This window comes from Heterocephalus glaber, unplaced genomic scaffold (genome assembly GCF_053883595.1).
Source record: "Heterocephalus glaber isolate CG9 unplaced genomic scaffold, H.glaber_assembly_v1.0 deba00001509, whole genome shotgun sequence".
Classification (NCBI taxonomy): Eukaryota; Metazoa; Chordata; class Mammalia; order Rodentia; family Bathyergidae; genus Heterocephalus; species Heterocephalus glaber.
This window is the reverse complement of record NW_028258325.1, coordinates 45,882,261-45,904,322: the sequence shown is the minus strand read 5'-3', so window position 1 is coordinate 45,904,322 and position 22,062 is coordinate 45,882,261. Positions and strand designations below refer to the sequence as shown.

Here is a 22,062-nt window from a genome sequence, read left to right as displayed (position 1 = left end):
TCTTTCCAGTATTATCTTTGCATAGCTAAATTTCCACTTGGTGTTTTTGTGTTTGTTTTATTCCTACTCGATACTGTTCTATCTTCCTTTGAGGAGGAAATGGGTTTTGTGTGGTTTCCAGGAATAACAAGGAGGCTAAGAGAATAGCAGCATTACACTGGGCCTTGGAGGCAACAATGTTTTTTGAGTGTTTTCTGTTAGAGCCATTATGGGACTTGGAACACAGTTGCAATTTGACCTAGTTTATTTTTAAGAGAAATCACTAGCTGTCTTGTGAATAAACAACAGACCAGAAGAAGCTGAAGCAAGACAACATAAGAGGATTTGCAGTAGTCCAGGAGGGAGATGATGGATGGGCTCAGGCAGTAGAGGTGAAGCTAAGGAGTGGTCAATTAGAGGTATTTATTAATGGTACTGCTGATACAATTTGCTTATGAATTGGATGTAGGGTATGAGAGACAGGGAGAAAACTAGGACAACTTGAAGGCTTTTGGCCTGAACCAGAACAAGAATGGTGGAACAATTTACTTAGATGGGTTAGCATGACTTTGACATATTTAAGTGGAGTATTAAGTTCTTAGATATATGTGACTTGAATTCAGAAAAAAGGCAGGATCTGAATAGATAAAATTTGAAGTTAATGAAAGGGTAAATACAAATGATAGGCCTGTACTTAAAAGTTGGGAACATAGTTCACAACAATGCAGATATACTTAATACTTAATGGTTAAGATGGTAAATTTAATGGTATTGCAATTTAAAAAACCCTCCTCATGTGAAACAAAAAAGTAAGAAAAGTTGGAGAATGCCGTAAAAGAAATAAAAACAGCCAGGACAAGAAAAAATTTTCCTTATAAGTTGAAGATGTTTAAAAAAGATGCAAAAATCTGTCAACTGCTGCTGAGACATGGCCTCAGTAGAAGACTGATCATGGTCCCTTGGATTTGATAAAATGGCTGTTTTTGGTATCTTGACTAAGAATGATTTCACAGGAAATTAAAGGATAATTGGGGTAGTTCTAGAAAGAAAGGTGGGTGTTAAGGGTAGAGGGTGGTGACATGGGTGTAGATAACTCTTCAAGGAATCTTCGCTGTAAGTGCAAAAAATGGAATGGTGGGAAAGCTTTGGTAAGGTTTTTAAATGGGAGATTAAAAATGGGAGACATGGGGGCCGGGGATTTAGCTCAGTGGTTTTGGCTGCCTGCTGCACAAGCGCAAGGACCCGAGTTCGATCCCTAGAACCAAAAAAAAAAAAAAAAGGGAGACATGTTTCCAAGTACAAACAAACCAAGAGAGCAAAAAAGACTCATGAATGTGGAGCTAACTGCAGGAGTCTGAGCAGCAGGAGAGATGAATACTGGTCACAACTAGATGGAATGAGAGCAGAGACAATTTATGCTGTAATAGGAAGGAAATTATATGAGTACTGATATGTTGTTACAGGATTTGGAGTGAGAAATTTCTGATGTTTTCAGTCTGTTTAAAAAGTAAGCTGAGAGGAGGGAGGATAAAGGTCTGAGCAAAAAGGAGGAAGGTGTGACTACTTGGGGAGAAGGTAGGTGTGGATTGATCAGAAAAACAGGTAAGGACTGGAACCCAGGGCAGGGAGCTCTTAATTTTCCAGATTATGAATTTAAAGTGAAGAATTAGGGGCCGGGGATTTAGCTCAGTGGTTCCAGCACCTGCCTTGCAAATTCCATCCCCGGTACCAAAATATTAAAAAATTAAAAAAAAAATTTGAAAAATTAGCATGGTCATATGCTTCTCCAGCCATGTCAACGGCTTAAGTGCAGAGTAACTGGGCATAAAGAATATTCAAGTTTTCAGTTGGGAGGGACAAGAGAATTTAGGGTATGTGCAAGAATCATAATGTCTATGCTAAATAAAGAAGAAAGTGAGGAGGGGTGAGTGATGTAATCAATTGCCCGCAGACCTAGTATAGCCAAAAATTGTCAGGAAAGGTATAACAAATGTAGTAACCCAGCAAAAGTAAGATGCCAGAAATTGAGGGGTTTTGTTTTGATTTTTTTTTTCCCTTACTGCTGCTGAGGATTGAACCTAGGGCCTCACCTATGCTAAGTATGAGCTACACACGCCTAGCTCCTGGTTGTTGTTTTTTTTCCTTCCTGTTTTTTAGTTTTGTTTTGGAGACTGGGTCTTATGTTGCCCAAGCTGGCCTTGAAATTCTACCTTACCTCAGCTTCCCAAGGGTGCGAACCAACTAGCCTGGCCAGAAATTGAGATTTTGATGGTAATAAGATCTACAGCAGTGTTCTTCAAAATTACATGTTGAGTTCTGCTAGTGGGTCATGACATCAATTTATTTTATTTTATTTTTATTTTTTGGTACCGGGGATTGAACTGGGGTCCTTGAGCTTGCAAGGCAGGCAGTGGAACCACTGAGCTAAATCTCCGGCCCTCATGACATCAGTTTAGTAAGTCCACTTCTTAAAATCAGCCTTAACCATGGCTGCACATCGGAATCATCTAGAATCTAAAATTAAAAATGAAAAACAATATCACACCTCATTCACAAAGATTCTGATTTATCTGGTCCGGTGTCTGGGGGTTGCACATAAGACTTCATTAAATTCTTCAGGCAACTCCAACGTGCAGGTATCATCAATAACTATTGGTCCAAAAAGACAATGGCATAAAAAAGATTGATGTTAGAACTAATGGTAGAAAGATAGTAAGCCACATGCTAGAATCTAAGACCTGGGGAGAAGGATATAAGATCAAATGTGTGATAAATTACAATAAGATAGGGTGATGAGTGGCATAGTCTAATTAATGTTCTTAACAAAAAGCATTTGCATAAGGGAAAAACGTTTACGCAGCCACACACACACACACCTGTTTATGCATTTTGTTGGTAGATTACTAATAGAAACTTTGACTTTTTTTTTTTAAGTCACTAGAGATTGAATCCAGGGCCTTTCCACTGACCTACATCCCCAGCTCTTTTATTTTCAGACTGGGTCTCCCTAAATTGCTAAACTGTCTAGAATTAGGCTGGATTCCCTTGCCTCAATCTCCCAGAATGCTGGGTTACAGCTGTGGGCCACTGTGGAGGACTTGGCTAAGGAGTGAATGGTTAAAACTGTGGGGCAAGGGGCCGGGGATTTAGCTCAGTGGCACTGTGCTGCCCTGCAAGGTCCTAAATTCAATCCCTGGTACAACAACAACAACAACAACAACAACAACAACAACAAAACACCCCAAAAAGCTGTGGGGCAAAAGCACACAGGTTGTGAGTAAATGGTTAAACAAAAAGTTTAGATTAGTAAAGCACAAGGTTTCTAGCCATTGTCCTTCCCATTTGCCCAAGAAAACTGCCTATCCTTGAGACAGCTTCTTCCCCAAACTGCTTTTCTTTCTTACACTGATATTGTAAATAGCCAGAGAGCTCTCAGCTTTGGTGATATTCCTGGGAGTCTCCCTAACACTGGGTGCTCTCAGTTGAGAAAGCCCCTCTGCCCTTCTCTGTGACTGAATTGTTTCATCTCTGAGTAATTTTTCATCCTCTGTACTGCCACAGTTGCACACGGAGACAGGCCACTCCATCTGGCAACTTGAGCATGAGGATCACAAGTTGAAGCCCAGTATGGACAGCTTAGTTACTTAGTGAGAACTTGTCTCAAAATAAAATTTAAAAGCACTTGAAAAAGTCTGGGGATCTAGCGCAGTGTAAAAGCACCTGAATTCAGGGATTTTCCCAGGTACCACCATGATAAAGTCTGATTTGAATACATTTTAGTAAAAATACTGCTAATATAAAATTATAAAAAAAAGTATTTGTAAGAGAAAATAAATTGGAATGTTTATTGATAAATTTGTCAAGCTCCATAATTTAAAATTACTTAAAACAAAATTAAAAACATCTGTAAAAGGTCAGAACATTCAATATTTTAAAATTAATGTTTAAAATATTATGGTATCATGGTTATGAAAATAACAATTATGGCAAGCTATACAGTTTTAATTATAAAAATGTTGAAATATCTAACAAAATATGTCTTGCTGTTGCTTTGGGGGGAAAAGGTGGGGATAAATATTTTTATTTACACATATTTATTAAGAGACTTTCCATATGACATTGCAAATAGTCTCACTTCTCTCATATTTTCCTGTAATACATGAATTCACTCAAAAGAGACAGGATACATACAATTGCAAAGGTGGTGGGAAAATAAGCCACCACACACCCAAGACACCTGGAATTATTTCTAAGGGTGTTCTCCTGAACACCTAAGGCAAACTAGTTACAGAGAAAGCGCACTGGCCACCTCCAGGAACACATACAGCAACTCCACTTTATTAAACCACAGAGGAAACAAAATACAAGTAATTGATTTTTCACTTTATGTTAGTTTTTAAGTTTTTTCACAATCATAATGAATTCTGTTAGAACAGATTTTTCTTCAAATGTGTATGGTTTAAACATGATTAAATTTTGTATCTGATATTCTTTTGTACTTCTATTATTAACATATGCATATACCTAAGTTTTTAAAAATTCTAACTTTGAAAATGAACTGTAAATAGCTGTTTTCAATTTATATGCCCCAGAGTCAGCATTTACATACTATTCTGGAAGACTGGTAAGTTACAACATACAGGTAGAAGCAAAAAATTGATATGGTTTAATGTATATTAGAATTTTACCAAAATGTTTATGATATTTATACTTTTATATTCTGAAATTTTAGACTAATACACTGAGGAATTTTATTTACTGAAAAAATTTCCCTAAACTGTGTTTTACAAAACTCTAAATACATTTAGATTTTCACAGAACTTGTATTATGTGATGAGCCCATGTAATAGTCAAAATAATATAATATTATATAGAAGTGTATCTTTCTCATCACAGTTCTTCTAGGTGGCAATAATTAATTACACATGGCAAGTTATTTTATCAAGACCTCTGATAAATTGACTACACTTGAATATATTCCCCTTGATGACAGCAAATTTGTGAATAACTGATTTTACATTTAGAAGAAAGCATGATGCACAGCATCAAAGGTGATATTTCTTTGTGAACAGATTATGATATGGGTTACAAACACAGGTCTGGAAACTGAAAACACATTAAAAACAAGTATTATAAGAATATTTACATACATTTATCATGGCTCATTAAGAAACAGATTATTGATGCATAATGTGAAAAATACATTATATTAATTCACAGTATAAACATTTTAAGGAGTACTTTAAGACAAGAATAATAATAAAATATAAATATCACATCAGTTAAGCACTATTAATACATATTTGTTCTGGCACATATATGAAAATATATACCTAGATACAATTCTTTTAAACCAAAACACATTACATAAATATCCACTGATTTAAATAAAAGTTGATAGAGGTAGAATTTGTGTCCATGTTCATGATTTTCAGGAATGAGTACTTCAGATAGTTCAGTACTGTTGTGTTCTTTTAAAAATCCATATAGGAATTCATGGAAAATGATTATTCTGAAAAGGTAGGGGGAAAGGAAGTCAAGAGAAAAATGATAAACAAGGTTACTCATTATATATTCATAAAAAACTAAATTCAGCAATGTTTTGAATTACAGTCTCTAATAAAATCTTGTGCCCAAAGTTAAGTTATATAGAAAAATTTCTATTTCTTTAAGAAGGACTGCTTTGTACTTTAAAATAAAAAGTGATTTTGGTTTCCTTATTCATACTTTTCTGTAACTTACATTTTCTGAGTGAGAATATATGAAAATGTGATATAATAAGAAAAATACATATTTGGTCTCTCACCTCTGGTTCCAGACACAGAGCACCTTGGAATCGCCAGAGTCCCAAGTGTCTTCAAATGAGATGACTGGTGGCTGAGGGTTAGAAAGCCTCAGGACAGTATGGGATGGGCCACCAGAAAGACCAAGGCATGATCTGGGCACAGACCAGGGCTGAAAGTGGAGCTGATCACCAGTGGCCAACGATTTAGTTGGTTATACCTGTGTAATGAGGCCTCCATAAAAAACTAAATGGACTGGGTTGGGAAGCTTCCAAAAGCTAAACGTGGAGGTTGCTAGTGGTGGACCTGGTGAGGACATGGGAGGTCTACGCTCCTTCCACCATACCTTGCCCTTCCATCTGGCTATGAGTATTCTTTGTAATAAATGGGTAAACATAAATGTTTCCTGGTGTTCTATGAGTGCTCCAGCAAATTACTTGAATTAGGGAGGGGGGTTATGGGAACCTGGATTCACAGTAGTCTTACAGTTGTCTAGATGTCTCCTAAGAGTCTCATGTGCTCAGAGGCAGGGCTTTTGGACAGTGACGGAATATTGGAGGTGCTATAGCTAACTTGCTATCAGGAGGTGGGGTCTAGTCATAAGAGGCAGGTCGCTGGGGGCATGACTTGAAAGGGCTATCTCCTCTCCCTGGTTCCTCCCCTTCCTCTCTGCTTCCTGACCACCATGACCTGAGCAGCCTTCCTCTGCCCTGGCCCTTCTGCTATGCCCTTCTTGTGTTTAAGCCTGCTGAACATGTAATAAAACTTCTGAAAGAAGCAGGGCACAACTGGGACTTGGAATTGGCACCTAAGTGGGAACAAAAAAAGTCTTGTGGCACTGAGCCCCTTAACGATGGGATCTGACACTATCTCCAGGTAAACAGTGTAGAGAATGAAATGATAGGTTACCCAGATAGTGTATGATAGAGGATTTGGTGTCAGAAGTGTTTTCCAATTAGTTTTGGTGGCATTACTTAGAAAATATGAATGGAAATGGATTACTAGTTATCAATCTCATTAGGATACTCTAATAATTAATTATAAATTATTACCAACTTAAAAACTGGGTTTGTTAATGTTTGTAAGTTTTCTAATGTACTATGTATTAGAATGATGGTTATAATTTAGAAAATGAAAAATAACAACTATTGGTGAGGTTGTGGAGAACAGAAATCCTTGTACAGTACTGACAGGGACATAAGTAGTATAGTCATCTGGAAATGTTTGGCAGTTCCTCAAAAAGTTAAACAGAATTGCCATGTGACCAGCACTTCTACTCCTATGTATATGACAAAAGATTTAAAAATGAGGACTAAAATGCATTAACAAAATTAACACTAAAATACATTAACAGAAGTTACCAGCAGCTAAGATGAGAATGAGGAGTGGAGAGTTAAAGATTAATGGGTACAGAATTCCTGTTCAAGGTGATGAACAGATTTTAGAAATAATGGTAATGGCCTCACAACATTGTGGCAGGTAGTGTATAATACGTAACTGTACACTTAAAAAAGATGGCAAAGTTCATGTTATGTATTTTATCACAATTTTAAAAAGTTTTTCATAGCTTTAGGGATTGCAGGAATCTACTATGTTCTATATCAGCGATTATTTTTTTTAAACTTTTGAATTTTTAAAAAAATAATTTTATTGGTACATTTTAGGTATACAATATAATGACATTCATCATTGGAAATTTGCACCTTTACATAATCTCTCTTGGTTCTCATTTTTTTCCCATTCCCATGCCCTCCCTTTAAACCCTCCATCTCTCCCTATTTACAAAGACTTTGCTTCCAGTTTTTCATTTTCTCATATTAATTCCATTCCCTTCTATCCTTTCCCCTACCCCTCCTTCTTCCCCTTTGCCCCTTTTCTTCCTATTTCACATTATCTATTATACCTTTTAGTCCTTATTTATACTTTCAGTTTTTCACACTAGAGAAACTATTCAGTATTTACACGTGTGTCCTATTTATTTCACTTAAGAGTATCGCCTCAATGTGCATCCACTTAGCTATAAATGTCTTGTAGGGAACAGGGGAAGAGGACGTTACCAGAACCTCTGCAGTGAGTCCTGGTCTCCTGCGATCCATGGCAGCACACGGCGAATTACAGGAAAGGTAGAAAAATGAGACTGAGAAGAAGCTGAGCTTTGGGTCCGATCAGTGCTGCTCTGGGCGGCAAAGACAAAAGCCCCCAGCTTACCACACCTTTTATTCAGTACCTCGTAACAAATGACTTGCAGAGAATTCAGTACATTGGGAGAAACAAATGTTAACAAATGACTTGCAGAGAGTTCAGTAGTTCACATTGGGATAAACAAGGTGTAACAAAAGGCTTGCAGAGAGTTCAATACATCTCGGGTAAACAAGATGTTAACACAGTCCAAGAACAACGAGGAACTGAGCAGATGTTTATTCTCCCAGGATGTTTCCTTGTCCTGGAGAATCACAGCATCACTGGATCACTGAAGTCTCAGTTGTGACCGGAGGGCAAACTGGAGTTATTCTGTAGCTGGGCTGTAGGCAAGAGAACTAGGCCTACTCAAATGATTTTTCCCTAGAATTATGTAGCATTGCTCCCAACAATGTCTCTAATTTCTAATTTTTTATTACAAAAAACATATTTCCTTTATCCCGTCCCCAGTTGATGGGCAACTGGACTGCTTCCAAGTTTTAGCTATTACAAATTGTGCTGCTATGAACATGGGTGCACATATATCACTGTGGTATGATTCCTTTAATTCTTTGGGGAAGATACCCAGCAGGGGAATAGCTGGATCAAATGGGACTTCCAGTCCTAGTTCTTTGAGGTATCTCCATACTGATTTCCACAGTGGTTGCACCAGTCTGCACTCCCACCAGCAGTGGAGCAGGGTTCCTTTCTCCCCACAGCCCCGCCAGCATTTGTTATTGGTTGATTTCATAATAGCAGCCATTCTTTCTGGAGTGAGGTGGAATCTCAGTGTTGTTTTCATTTGCATCTCTCGAATGACCAGTGATGTTGAACATTTTTTCATATGTTTATTTGCTATTTCTACTTCTTTGTCTGAGAAATGTCTGTTCATTTCAGATGCCCATTTGTGGATGGGTCTTTAAATTTGGGAGGTCTGATTTTTTTAAGTTCTTTATAGATTCTAGATAGTAGACCTTTGTCTGAGGCACAGCAGGTGAAAATTTTTTCCCACATTGTGGGTTGTCTCTTCACGGTGTTGGTGGTTTCTCTTGCTGTGCAGAAGCTTTTTAATAAGAGATCTCACTTGTTGATTATTTGTGCTAGTTCACAAGCAACTGAGGTTTTGTTCATAAAATCTTTTCCTATACCAATGTCTTCAAGAGTTCTACCTAAACTCTTTTCTAGCTGGTTCAGCATTTATGTTTTAATATTTAGATCTTTAATCCATTTCAATTTTAGTTTAGTGCATGGTGAGAGATATAGGTCTAGTTTTAATCTTTGGCAAGTTGAAACCCAATTTTTCCAGCACCATTTATTAAAGAGGCTCTTTCCTCCAGTGAGGGTGTTTGGGTCCTTTGTCGAAGATAAGGTGGCTGAGTGTGTCTTGAGTTATTTCTGCATCTTCTAATCTGTTCCACTGGTCCTCAGGTCTGTGTCTTTGTCAGGACTATGCGCTGTTTTTATCACAGCAGCTTTACAGTATAGTTTCAAGTTGGGGATTGTGATACCCCCTGCCATGTCTCTGTTACCTAGAATTGCTTTTGCTATTCTAGGTCTCTTCTTGTTCCAAATGAATTTTTGGATTGTTTTCTCAAGGTCCGTGAAGTACACTGCTGGAATTTCAACTGGGATTGCATTGAATCTATATAGCAGTTTTGGAAGTATGGCCATTTTCACTATGTTGATTCTTCCTACCCAGGAGCACGGGATGTCTTCTCATTTTCTGATATCATCTTCAATCTTTCTTTTCAGAGCGCTATAGTTTTCAGAAAAGAGGTCTTTGCTTTCTTTTGTTAGGTTGATTCCCAGGTATCATATCAGTGACTCTTACTTTTATTTATTTTTTGTGGTACTGGGGATCAAACCTAGGGCTGCTCTACCACTGAGCTACAGCTACAGCCATTTTTATTTTTTATTTTGAGAGAGGATCTCAGCAAGTTGCTCAGGCTGGCCTTGAACTTGCCATCCTCCTGCTTCAGCCTCCTGAGTAGCTGGGATCACAGGCATGTGGCACTGTACTGTACTTCAGTGATTTTTTAAAAAGTTTGGGAGCCAGGCATGGTGGTGCACACATGTAATCCCAGCACTTGGGAGGAAGAGGCAGATTTGCTGTGAGTTCAAGGCCAGCCTGGGCTACATGGTGAGATCCTGTCTCAGAAAACTAAACAACAAGAACAACAATGACAACAGCAACAAAACCAACAGTCTGGGAGCTGAGCACCCCTGTCATCCTAGCACACAGGAAGGTGAGGCAGAAAGACAGAAGATTTGAGGCTAGCCTGGGCTACAAAGCGAGACCCTGTCTCAAAACAAACAAATACAAAACAAAATCAGCCCCAAACAAAACACCCTCCCCATAAAACATGACAGTATAATATGGGGATGGGATCCCTGAGATTTCATAAGACCTGGTTAGGGAGGCTAAAAGGTCAAGTTTTTTTCTTTTTTTTGAGACAGGGCCTCGCTTTGTAGTTCAGACTGGCTCTGAACTCACTATGTAGCCCAGGCTGGCCTTGAACTCGCAGTGATCCTCCAGTGAGCCTCCTGAGTGCTGGAGCCACCACACCCAGCTCAAGCACATTTTTATAAAGCCAAATAATTATTTGCCTCTTCACTCTTGTTTTCTCAAGGGTTACAGCTGAGTTTTCCAGAGGCTACATGATACAAAAGATCTGAGAGTAAATATTTTAGATATGCAGGCCACAGGGTCTATCTTAACTATTCAGCTCTGCCACTGAAGAAAAGCAGTTTTAAGGGAATGTAAATTGTGGTTGTGCTGCAGTTAAGCTCATTACAAAAGCAATCAGTAAGGTGGATTTGGCCTGCAGACCCTAGGTCACCAACCTCTGATCTAAACTGCATCTGTGAATTAAGCATGAGAAAATATCTGTCACACTGTTACAAGGCTTTATTACAAGAAGGTGAAGCAACCTCATCACATTCAAAATAGCACAGCAACTTAGAAGTTGTGAGGACACAGTGATTACAGCAAGCACTGGAAAGTGGTCCTCAAGGTGAAAAAGGAAAATAAACATTTCAATCAGACAAATGTAACATGAAAGCACATCCACCAGGAATCATTTAAATTTAGCCCCTATGAACGTGGACCATCAGTGTGTTAACGCACAACATAACTAATGTTCATAATGAGGATTCTAAGTCACTGAGGAAATGTTAATTATCTTCTGTGGTCACTAATTCTATTAAAAGAGGCTAAGAAATGCATCCATTTAAAAAAGACTGGCTCAACTATTTTTGTCAATGAGTCTGTAGTTTTCACAGTCATTACCGTCAAATGCTGGGTCTGACTCACGCTTCTTTCCCATTCCTTCCCACCTCCATTAATCAGCACACCCCTTGATCCGTCCTTGGCCAAATGCAACTTCTTTAGAAAATACTTTGCCGTATCTACTAAAACTTTAGCATATGCATATCTATGACCCAGCAATTTCAGGCCTACTGTAACCTAGAATACTACTGGTACGCAGGAGCCCACCTGCGAACTACTGAAGGCCTGTCCACAGCAGAGGGAGCACAGGGATTGTGGCAAGCTCACGTTGTGCAGCCATAGGGCCAAATGATCTGCAAGTACACACAGCAGTATGGATGGCTCTCACAAATGTGTTTCATTTATAAAATGTCCAGAAACATTTAAAAAAATCTATGCTTTTAACAGAGAAGACATTTACTTTTAAAGCAGGGCTTGTGGCTAGAAGGAAACCCAAGAGAAGAAATATTTCATTTCTTGCTCTGAGTGCCTGTTGGCTAGATGTGTTCAGTTTGAAAGTGCAGCGAGCTATACACCTATTACATGGCACCATTTTGTAAGTATAACTTACTTTTAAAAACCTGCCATAGTTTTCAGTATTATTATACTGATTCTAAACTGATTATACTATTCATTTCAAACATCTTGTCCCTCTAACTCTGGTTCCTACCCTTTCCAATACGGCTAGAACACAGTTGTGCTGTTAATCTCCCAGAAATGATTCTTTCATCTTAACTCAGTCTTTGTATCCATCCTATACAAAGGAGGCCCTTCAAGGGCTCCCCTTGACTTACAGAACAGTCTACAATCTATTTTAGCCTCATATTCAATATACTTTACACACACCAATTCTACCTTCTCCTTCCCTCATTATTCTGAAACCTGCCACTCCTGCCAAAAGGAATCTACTGTGCATTTGTTTAAGCTTTTACTGCCTATTATTTGAATCTGGAATTTGGTACTCCACAGAACACACCCTGTGATATATCATATTATAACTTAATGTTTGCTGTGCCCATCTTCTCTCTCTCTTTTCATTATTTTCCAGTGCTGGGGATTGAACCCAGGATCTTGTGGCTGCTAAGCAAGGACTGCACCACTGAGATATATTCCCAATCCTCTCTCCTGTTAATTCAGGTTTAATCCAACTCTCCCTCCTTTTAATTCAGGTTTAATTTCCATACAATGAGATCCATGTATCATAAATGTTCAGGTTGGTGAGCTTTTACAGTTGTATATGCTCATGTAACCACCACCACCAAAATTCAGATCACTGCCATTGCTCAAGAAAGTTCCCCTGAACACCTTTCCAAGGGATCTCTCCTCCCCTGACACAGAATGCTATGGCCTGAGACTTTGTAACCATACACCAGATTTGGCTGTTTGTGGTGTTACACATATACCTCTTTATGTTCTGGAGAATGTGAAGGAGACTTCAGAGTAGAACTAAGGGGAGATGTAGGAAGACCATGTCGACGCATCTCTTGGATTGCTCGTTCTCTGTTGGTAAAGATTAAATAAGAGAGATTAGATACAGGTATAATGAAAAACCAGAAAGTGGCATACTAATATAAAGTGCTGTTAGTGCTCTTAATTAATGTCTACGAAACTAATTAGTATTTTTAACCAAATTTATTTTGAGACAGGGTCTATGTTGCCCATGGTGATCAAGTGATCCTCCTACCTCAGCCTCCCAAGTAGCTAGGACTACAGGTGTGTGCAGTCATGCCCAGTCTAGTATTTTTACTAAATTAAAACTGTATATCTTTGTAGAATTTTTGAGTAGTGTGTAACATATTTCAATTTAAAATACGCATTATAAGAAACTGTTCAAAGCAGTTATACTATAACCATGTCAGACCAGTAGGACATCATTAAAATAATATTTTATTTTTTTTCAGTACCGGGGATCAAACTCAGGACCTTGCGCTTGCCAGGCAGGTGTGGCGCCACTGAGCTAAATCGCTGGCCCTAAAATAATATTTTAGAAACAAGATGCACACAATATATTTAGTGAAAAAAGTAGGATGCCAAGTATACATTCAGACAAACGCAGATATAAACATAGGACTAGATGTTAGACTGAGAATGTTAAAAATGACGCTTGGAGAACTCATAATTTTCTTTTTTATACTTAAAAAAATACAAGACTATTAATGTATTTTTTTTTTTTGGTACCGGGGATCGAACTCGGGTCCTTGCGCTTGCGAGGCAGGCGATGGAACCACTGGGCTAAATCCCCAGCCCAATTAATGTATTCTTAAAAACTAAATGTCTCTGTTAACAATCAAGTTGCTTACCTTGAGATTTCTGTGGGATTTGCTTCTATTAACCTCGCTTAGCTTCTCTGACCTACCACCTCTTGGGTCTCCTTCTGTTAATACAACCATCTCTTAGATCTTCTACCAGACCCTTCTCTGGGCCTACATTCCTTACTGTGGTGTTCTCCAGGACTAGGTCATGTTCTCCTTGTATGAGCCAATGGCTATGCTTTTAGGTACCAATGACTCCCAAGTCCACATCTTTGGTCCTGTCCTGTGCTCCAGGCCCATATAAAGATTTCTGTTGGACCTCCCAGGGGTACCCAATGTACCCTAAATTACTTTTGTTTAGTAATTCCAGGCTAAAGTACGTTCCATCCTCTAGCATGCCAATGAAACCCCTCACTGACCTCTACCCCTGGTTACACACTATTGTAGGATGTGTATGTGTATCCTCATAATGAGTTTCCAGTAATAATTAATGATTTGTTGGCTCTCTGAGTAAAGAGTTTCTAAACTGGTTGGTTCCTTCCTCTACCTCTTTCTTTCTCATCTCTTACTGCACCCAACCTGGCCCTCCTTCTTCCTGCCTAAAAACTCCCACATGTCTAAATGGAAGGAGTCACTCTATTACATCTTCCTTCTTGTGTCTGGGTCTGCCGCATCACGTAAAGTGAGTATGCTGCCATCTCATTTGCTGTTTTCTTCCTGGCCCTGGTGCCTTGAGTTCTTCAGTATCTAGGATTTCTACTTAGTTCAATGTTTCTCAAACTTTTTTTGTTATTATTCTCCAATAGAAATTATTCTCCAATAGAATTTCCCCTCTCAGATTATCATGCCACCCAACAAAATTTTAACATGCAGAAACACTATTATGAACTCTGGCCTGTTATAGGAGAGCCATAAACTTGTATCACTATTGTATCTTAGGTGATACAATAGTTTACTATGATAAACTATTATTATAGTTTATATACATAAGATATATTTATAATAGTTTATATATATGTAAAATTTAGGATTTTACTTTTCTTGCTACCTCTTTCCCTCTCCTCGAAGAACAATTTTGTCCCCTGAAGGTAGAGTGACATTGCCCTGTGAGAATGTATAACTTGTTGGACAGCAGGAGCAGAAATGTCATGGTCCAGTGGCTGAAAGTTTCTTTGAGGGCCAAGGGTAAGGAAAAGGGTAGGAACTAAGCGGGGGCCTATGGCCTGGGCTACCACAGAGGACTAGACTAGGATCCTTGAACTACAGAGAATTTAAGGTATCACTGAGAGATGGAAATTATTATATATGTACAGTTTAGCATATTCAGGGACCAGATCTTCTAAATTACAAGAAATTGATGACACTGCTTTCATGTCACTGCTGTGACATGAAATAAGTGACATGAAAGGCTTCCTCTCTCTATGAAATCATAAATGCTGATTTTATAACAGATTTCCCCTCTACTTTAAATAGCATGTCAATTAAAAGTTTTGATATAAAAAGACAGAATAAGAGAACTAAAAAACTAACCTAATAAGCAGTTTTACCACTATTTGAGAATAAAAGCTCAGGATGCTATGGTATTAATACAGTTAGAAAGTAAATCAGTGTAAACTGGGTACAGCAATGTGCACTAGTAATTCCAGCTTCTTCGGAGTTTGAGGTAGGAGGACCACAAAGTCTGAGGCCAACATGGGCAACCTAGGTAGACTTGTCTCAAAATAAAATATTTTTGAAAAGGGGTGGGGATGTAGTTCAGTTCAAGGCCCTGGATTCAATCCCCAATATAAAAAAGAAGAAAGAAAGAAAGGAAGGAAGAGGGGGAGAGAGACAGAGAAAAAAGAGAAAGGAAAGGAAGGTAGGGAGGTAGGTAACTTGGCAATTGGCAACTGATTTACATTTACTTTATTTCTTAAAGCAGGTCTCATTTGTGTTTGTAAAACTTAGGGATTAAAAGTTTCAAAGGCAAACAAAGTGAAATGTGAGTATGAAAATTATTAAGATATAGGAAATGTACTGTAAAGATTAAGAGCACAGCCTTTAGAGACAGGCATGTCTAGGTTTAGTCTTGACTCTGGCACTCACAATTGTGTGACCTCAATTTCCTATAATGTAGGCATAAGAGATTGTTGATAGGATTAATCAGACACATACCTGGTGTTCAGCGCGTATTTGTTAATTGCGCTTGTTGCTTTTTTTTTTTTTGGTACCGGGGATAGAACTCGGGACCTTGGGCTTGCACGGCAGGCGCCAGAACCACTGAGCTAAATCCCCAGCTGTTAATCGCTCTTCTGCTGATGATCATTAACACTGCCTTTCTGATCATCTGGGCTTACAATTTGGACCGTATTTTTGGGGACTCTTGTAGGGACTGTTGTTGATTCCCTATCTATAACCTCTGAAATAATGCTCTAATTTAGCCTTGTGGAATGGTACAGAAGCCATTTATAAACATGTGCTATTTACTATAGGGATGTAATCTTCCACAATACTTGTTGGACCACTCCCTCTTTTTTCAGTACTAGGGATTAAACCCAGGGTGCTCTACTATTGAGCTATATCTCCAGCCATTAGTACTTTTGGGGACAAAGGCTCACTAAGTTATCCAGGCTGACTTCAAATTTGCAATCCTCCTGCCTCAGCCTCCAAGTAGCTGAGATTACAGGGCTCGTGCCACAGTACCTGGCTACTTGTTGGCTTTTTACAAATTACCAAAAAATTTTATTTTACATATTAATGCTAAGAGTAAGTTTGTTATTTACAAGCCATACTAAATCCTTTTTAGAACAGGATAGAAACTACATAAAAAGAATGTTCAATGCTACAAATTCTTTTCTTACCGTTCATATCTCTCCGTTGAAATTTGCCTTTTTAGAGCATCATAATCTGTGTGTAACTGTCCCACTTTAGCTCGAAGCATGGTGTTTTCTCTGCTTTGACTAGTTCTTAAAAACAAGTAACAGAAATAAATCACAAATGTTCCCTTTTGTAGAGTCAAGTGCTATGGATTTTGTTAACAAATACAAATAGAGGTGATACATATGGGTACAAAGACTTTTCCATAGTAAGTTTCTAAAATTCTAGAGTTTCTATCATGGTTTTCTTTCTCATTCATCTGGTTTACTTATCATTTACTGAGCTTCTAATATGTGCCAGGCTCAGCAGCAGCACAGGGATACAAATGTGAACACAGGAACTAGATACTAAGATGTAAAATACCTTCACTGGTTCTTTCTTGATTCTTGCCTCAGAAAGAGTTTTAAACCCCTTTAAAAAGCCTATTCTTTCATTTGTGGTATCTACTTTGGTTTCCTTTTCTCTTCCCACAAATACTCCCAAACCTCTCTATTCTCAGATGACATCATCATTGAGCTGACCATTCCTCCAAAGCGAACTTCTCCTAGTGACCACTCCCCTGCTCTCGTGGCACCACCTCAGTGAAGATGTACAAGTCCACATCTCCAAACGCAATGTCTCTCTCCCCTGAGCTAGTCCTCTGAATTTCTAAAAGCAGCAGACACATAAAACAAATATTTTGGGTCTATACCACCCTTCATTTCCCCGTTCTCCCCCAAAATAAAAAAGCTATCTTTGATAAGCTATTTTCTTTGCCTTGGTTGATTTATGACACTTACAATTTGCTTTCTGAAAGGGTTAACTTCTCCTTAAGTAGCTGAATTTCTGTATCCTTCTCATGCGAGGTTAAATGAGAATGAAATTCTTTATCTCTATTTGTAGCCAACAATGATTCAAGGTTTTTAATTGTGCATCTCTCACTTGACAGTTGTTTTTTTAATAGTTCTGATTCTGATTTTACATTTTCTAATTCTACCAGTGCCTACAGGAAAAACAAAGACTAATTTAGTGCCATTTTAGACCCACTCTGAGAAATTATTTACCTGACAATATAGTTCTGTAGAGCTACTTACCCATCAGTTGCTTCATTTTGAATACTGGTATTAAGTAATGATTTTCAACAATTTCCTTAATTATAAGAAAAACATCTTGTTTTCAAAATGAGCTGTGCTACTTTTACTAAGGCCTTATTTGGCTACAAGACATATTCTAATCCTCAAATACTTTTTCACTCATGCCACCTTGTTAACATTAAATCCTAAAATGTGGCCACTCTATAGCAATGAGGTGCTCTGGTTTCTTAATCCTGCTCACTCTAACTACATAGTCAAGCCAGTATTGTAGCTTCTCAGTTCCTGAAAACACACCACTAGATGAATGACAACTGAAAATACTCATGTTTGAAAACATACACTAGCTGGTTTAAGTAGTAATGCCTCTGTTTAATGGGAAGCTCCAGCATAGTAGATTCACTTATATAAAATTTAAATGCCTTGAGGTTTTTATCAGGAAAAATATTCTACTTAGGAAGCAATGAACAGTTTAATTTTTCATTCAAGCCTTACTTTTAAACAGAGAGAATGTAGAGGGTATGCTCCTAATATATAATTGTCAAGTCCATAATCTCTTAAATATCCATCTATTCCAAAACACAGAGCACCTAATTTTATCACTGCTATTGCTAGACAAATCTTGGCAAGGAATCTGTAGTCAAATTTGATTGTCAAAAGCCTGTAGTCAAGAGGCTATCCTAAAGGAGAATAAATATATTGGGTAGAGAATGGTAAAGTAAAACAGTAGGACTTGATAAAACAAGGTACAAACATAATTTCTCTAGTTCTTACCCTCTCCAACTCAAGGTTTTTAGAATTCAACTGTTGGGTCATAACATCTTTGCCTGAATCAAGCTTAATGCAAAGTTCTCTAAGAGAAGACAAATCATTTAATACTGTTGCTTTTTCATCTTCTTGATGTCTCAGTTCTTCTTCTAATCTAGCCATGGCTTTTGCCATTGATGAGATCTGAGATTCATAAGCATGATGTGCATTTATGTGCTGAAAAAAGAAAATGAAATAGGTATAAAATTAAAGTAACCTAATAATTTTAGGGGCTTACATCTGTGCAGCCATAACTTCATTCTGGAAAGATATGAGCACCAAGTTTTGGATATTTTAAAACACTCTCAGGAAGTAGTCTGCTATTTAAAGGTGGCCTATTTAATGCACAAAAGAAATGATATATAATTATTAATCATGATAACTAAGTACTTCATGTATATATTTGGAAGATGCAAATGTAAATATTATTGTGTCAGGGTGTTGTATCTATGAGGGCTTTTTGAACTTATGTTTTTTCTTTATAAATTCCCTTTGTGATAATATCTCACATTTACCATTTTCTAGCCATTTCTAGTTAAGTTCTAAATTTCAAAACTGGGGCTCACTTTAAAACTATTTTGAGTATTTAAAAATATTTTGAGTATTAAATACAGATTTACATAAACTCTACTTCCAAATTTGGAAAGAATTCTACACTTGAAAAAATGAAATTATTTTAACAGAATTTACTGAAACGAATCAACATTAGAAATCTTAACACTGACCTAGGAAGACTTCATAAGTATCACTAGTGGCAGAAAAACAAACATTTGAATTTTCCAATATTAATACAGTAAGTAAATAAAAGTTCCCCTCAAACTAATTAAGTAAATAAAAGCCAGTTTCATATACCACTTAAGAATAGGAACAATGACAAAGAACAAAAGGATGAAAGAACAGTTTGAGAAACTCTTGAAGATTGAAAAGCATTCCTTTAGCTAGTTATTATACTTGTGTACACTTTCTTGGCTTCAAAGAATACTACCTCAACTGGCTAAAAATCTGTCAAAATTATGACAGTTCTGATTTCTTTTCCGTTTAATAGTTCCTTCTTTAAGGCATGCACAGTGGCACACGCCTGTAATACCAGCAATCAGGAGGCTGAGGCAGGAGGCTTACTGGAAGTTTAAAGCCAGCCTGGACTGCAGTTCAAGGCCAACCTGAACTACATAGTGACACCTTGTCTCAAAAAACCAAAAGCCAGGCTGGGGATTTAGCTCAGTGGTTCCACTGCCTGCCTCGAAAGCGCAAGGTCCTGAGTTCAATCCCTAGTACCAAAAAACAAAACAAAACAAAAAAAACCAGAAGCCAAAAACAAACAAACAACCCCCTCCCTCCCAAAATCCCCCAGTTCTTTGATCTCTCCCTTTCTTTTCACATTTTACCGAAAGCAGCAAGGACAACTAACCTGCCCTTTCCACACTTTGCTTGGAGATCTCCTTACCTAAATGTCCATGCTCATCTCTTACATATTCTCTTTTCTTTCCAACAAGAGACCATAATTTTGCCAAGTTCTCTGCCCCTTTATAACAAGGTCCACTTTTTCTCTAGTGTCTAATAATATTTCCTCAATTCCATTTGAGACCTCATTGAAAGAAACTGCATTCATGACAATATATATATAAATATATATGCTCTATAAATAACAGAAGTTTTCTCTTTTTTCTGAGCCTTCACCATAATCACCTTTAATGTCCTTACTTCTACCACTTATCTCTTCAATACAATCTAGACTTTTTCTATCAAGTACGTAAGAATTCTTCCAGTCTCTACCCATCACCCAATTCCAAAGCAACTTTCATATTTTTAGGTGTTTCTCACAGCAGCAACCTACTTCCTGGTACCCAAATCTGTATGAGTTTCCTGGGACTGCTGTAACAAACTGCCAGAAATTGGGTATCTTTTAAACCAACAGAAATTTATTTCCTCACAGTTCTGGAAGCCAAAAGTGTAAAGTTCAGGAGTTAGCAGAGCTGGTTTCCTCTAGACATTCTGAAACAGAATCTAATCCATCCGTCTCCTAGGTTCAGGTGGTTACTGGTAATAACAGTGTTGCTTAACCTGTAGGTGCATTACTACAGTCTGCTTTCATATGATGCTTTTTTCCTTGTGTCTTCTATGTCCAAATCTCCCTCATTTTATACTGAAATCTGTCCTGGGATTGAGGGTCTCCCCTAAGCTAGTACAGCTTCATTTTAACTACATTATATCTTCAAAAGCACTATTTCCAAATAAGAGACTGGGGTTTAGCACCTAAATATATCTTTCTGGAAGCCATAATTCTATCTACTACAAAGAGTTAATACTTTCGCTTGAAAGATGGAAAGATGATTACAGAAATATTATCGACAACAAAACAAAAGCAAAATTAATAGTCAACTATTTCATATTGATCTAACTCAGGGTCCTTTTTTTTTTTTTTTTTTTGGTACCGGGGATCATACTCAGGACCTTGTGCTTGCGAGGCAGGCGATGGCACCACTGAGCTAAATCCCCGGCGCCAGCGTCCTTATATTTTCACTAAACTCTGAATTTTATTATGAGATTTTATTAGATGGTCTTTATGACTATAGTTTTTTAAAATATACATGCAAAAGAATGTTGTTGAATGATTACCTTTTTCCGTGTACAAAAATTAACTCAAAAAGAATCAAAGACCTGAACATAGGAGTTAAAAATAATAAAACTCTTAGAAGAAAACAGGGGAAAAGCTTTATGACAGTGGATTCAGCAATGACTTCTTGGACATAACATCAAAAATATAAGCGACAAACAAAAAATTATGTAAGTTGGACTTCATCAGAATTAAAAATTTCCATGCATCAAAAACTATCAACAATGGATCAAAGACTTTTTTTAAGACCTGAAACTATGAAACTACTAGAAGAAAATAAGGGGACTGTCTTAGACGGTGGCATAGCCAAAGATGTCTTAGATAAGATACCCAAAGCATAGGCAACCAAAGCATAATTAGACAAATGGGATTACTGTATTTCAAACTTAAGCAACTGTACAACAAAGGAAACGAGAGTAGAGAGACAACCCGATATGGGAAAAAATATTGCAAAGTATCCTCTGACCTGAGATTAATATCCAGAATACATAAGGAATGCAAAGAATTCAACAGCAAAAACCCAAATAATCTGATTTTAAAAGAGGCAAAAGATCTTAACAATTTTCAAAAGAAGGCTTGATGGCCAACATATGTAAACCAAAAAAAAAAAAAAAAATTAAAAGGAAAAAAGCTCAGCATTATTAGTCATTAGGGAAATACAAATCAAAACTACAATGAGAGGCTGAGAACCCAGCTCAGTGGCAAGCACTTGCCTACCATGTGCAAGGCCCTGGGTTTAATCCCCAGTACCACCAAAAAAAAAAAAAAAAAAAAAAGAAAACCAAAATCCACTGTGGGATCATCTCACTCGTTGGAATAACTCTTATAAAATGACAGAAAAAAAAATGCTTATGAAGACTATGGAGAAACGGGAACTCTTACACATGGTTGGTAGGAAGGGAAATTATTATATAAAGAAAAGAGTAAGAGGTTGCTAAAAACAGAACTGCCATATGTATGATCCAGGGATCCCATGAGGTTGTTATGATTTAAATCTAAAAATGTCTCTCAAAATTTCACACCAGAGGTGGGGCCTGGTCATAAGGGGGTGAGATGTGGAAGTGAGTATTCTCATACCTGGCTCTTCTCTCCTCTCTCTGCTTCCTGGCTGCTATGAGTTGAGCACACTTTCTTCCATCATGCACTTCTGCCATTATATTTCTGCCTTGGAGCCAGACAATTTAGACTAAAACTGTGAGCCAAAATAAACATATTCTCTTTCTTTTTTTCTGCCAGGAAGATGGTACAGTGGTGA

The 22,062-nt window shown here is 37.6% G+C and overlaps 1 protein-coding gene across 10 annotated transcripts in view; it reads right to left on the bottom strand.

Annotated features, from left to right (window-relative positions):
- Nucleotides 1–2,468: 2,468 nt before the first annotated feature.
- The window catches only part of Cep135 (centrosomal protein 135), a 113,861-nt gene continuing 94,267 nt past the window's right edge, over nt 2,469–22,062 (bottom strand). For 4 of the 10 annotated variants that reach the window (XM_087187679.1, XM_087187678.1, XM_087187685.1 and 1 more), the window contains 5 exons: nt 18,161–18,370; nt 17,096–17,298; nt 16,301–16,405; nt 12,612–12,708; nt 2,506–2,628 (listed from right to left, as the gene is read on the bottom strand). In XM_087187679.1, the coding sequence (XP_087043805.1) occupies nt 2,530–2,628; nt 12,612–12,708; nt 16,301–16,405; nt 17,096–17,298; nt 18,161–18,370 (714 nt within the window). In that variant the 3' untranslated portion in view covers nt 2,506–2,529. Of the gene's footprint in view, nt 2,629–4,341; nt 5,492–12,611; nt 12,709–16,300; nt 16,406–17,095; nt 17,299–18,160; nt 18,371–22,062 lie in introns of those variants that run through there. The other 6 variants (XM_087187682.1, XM_087187681.1, XM_087187683.1 and 3 more) reach the window with 6 other exon arrangements.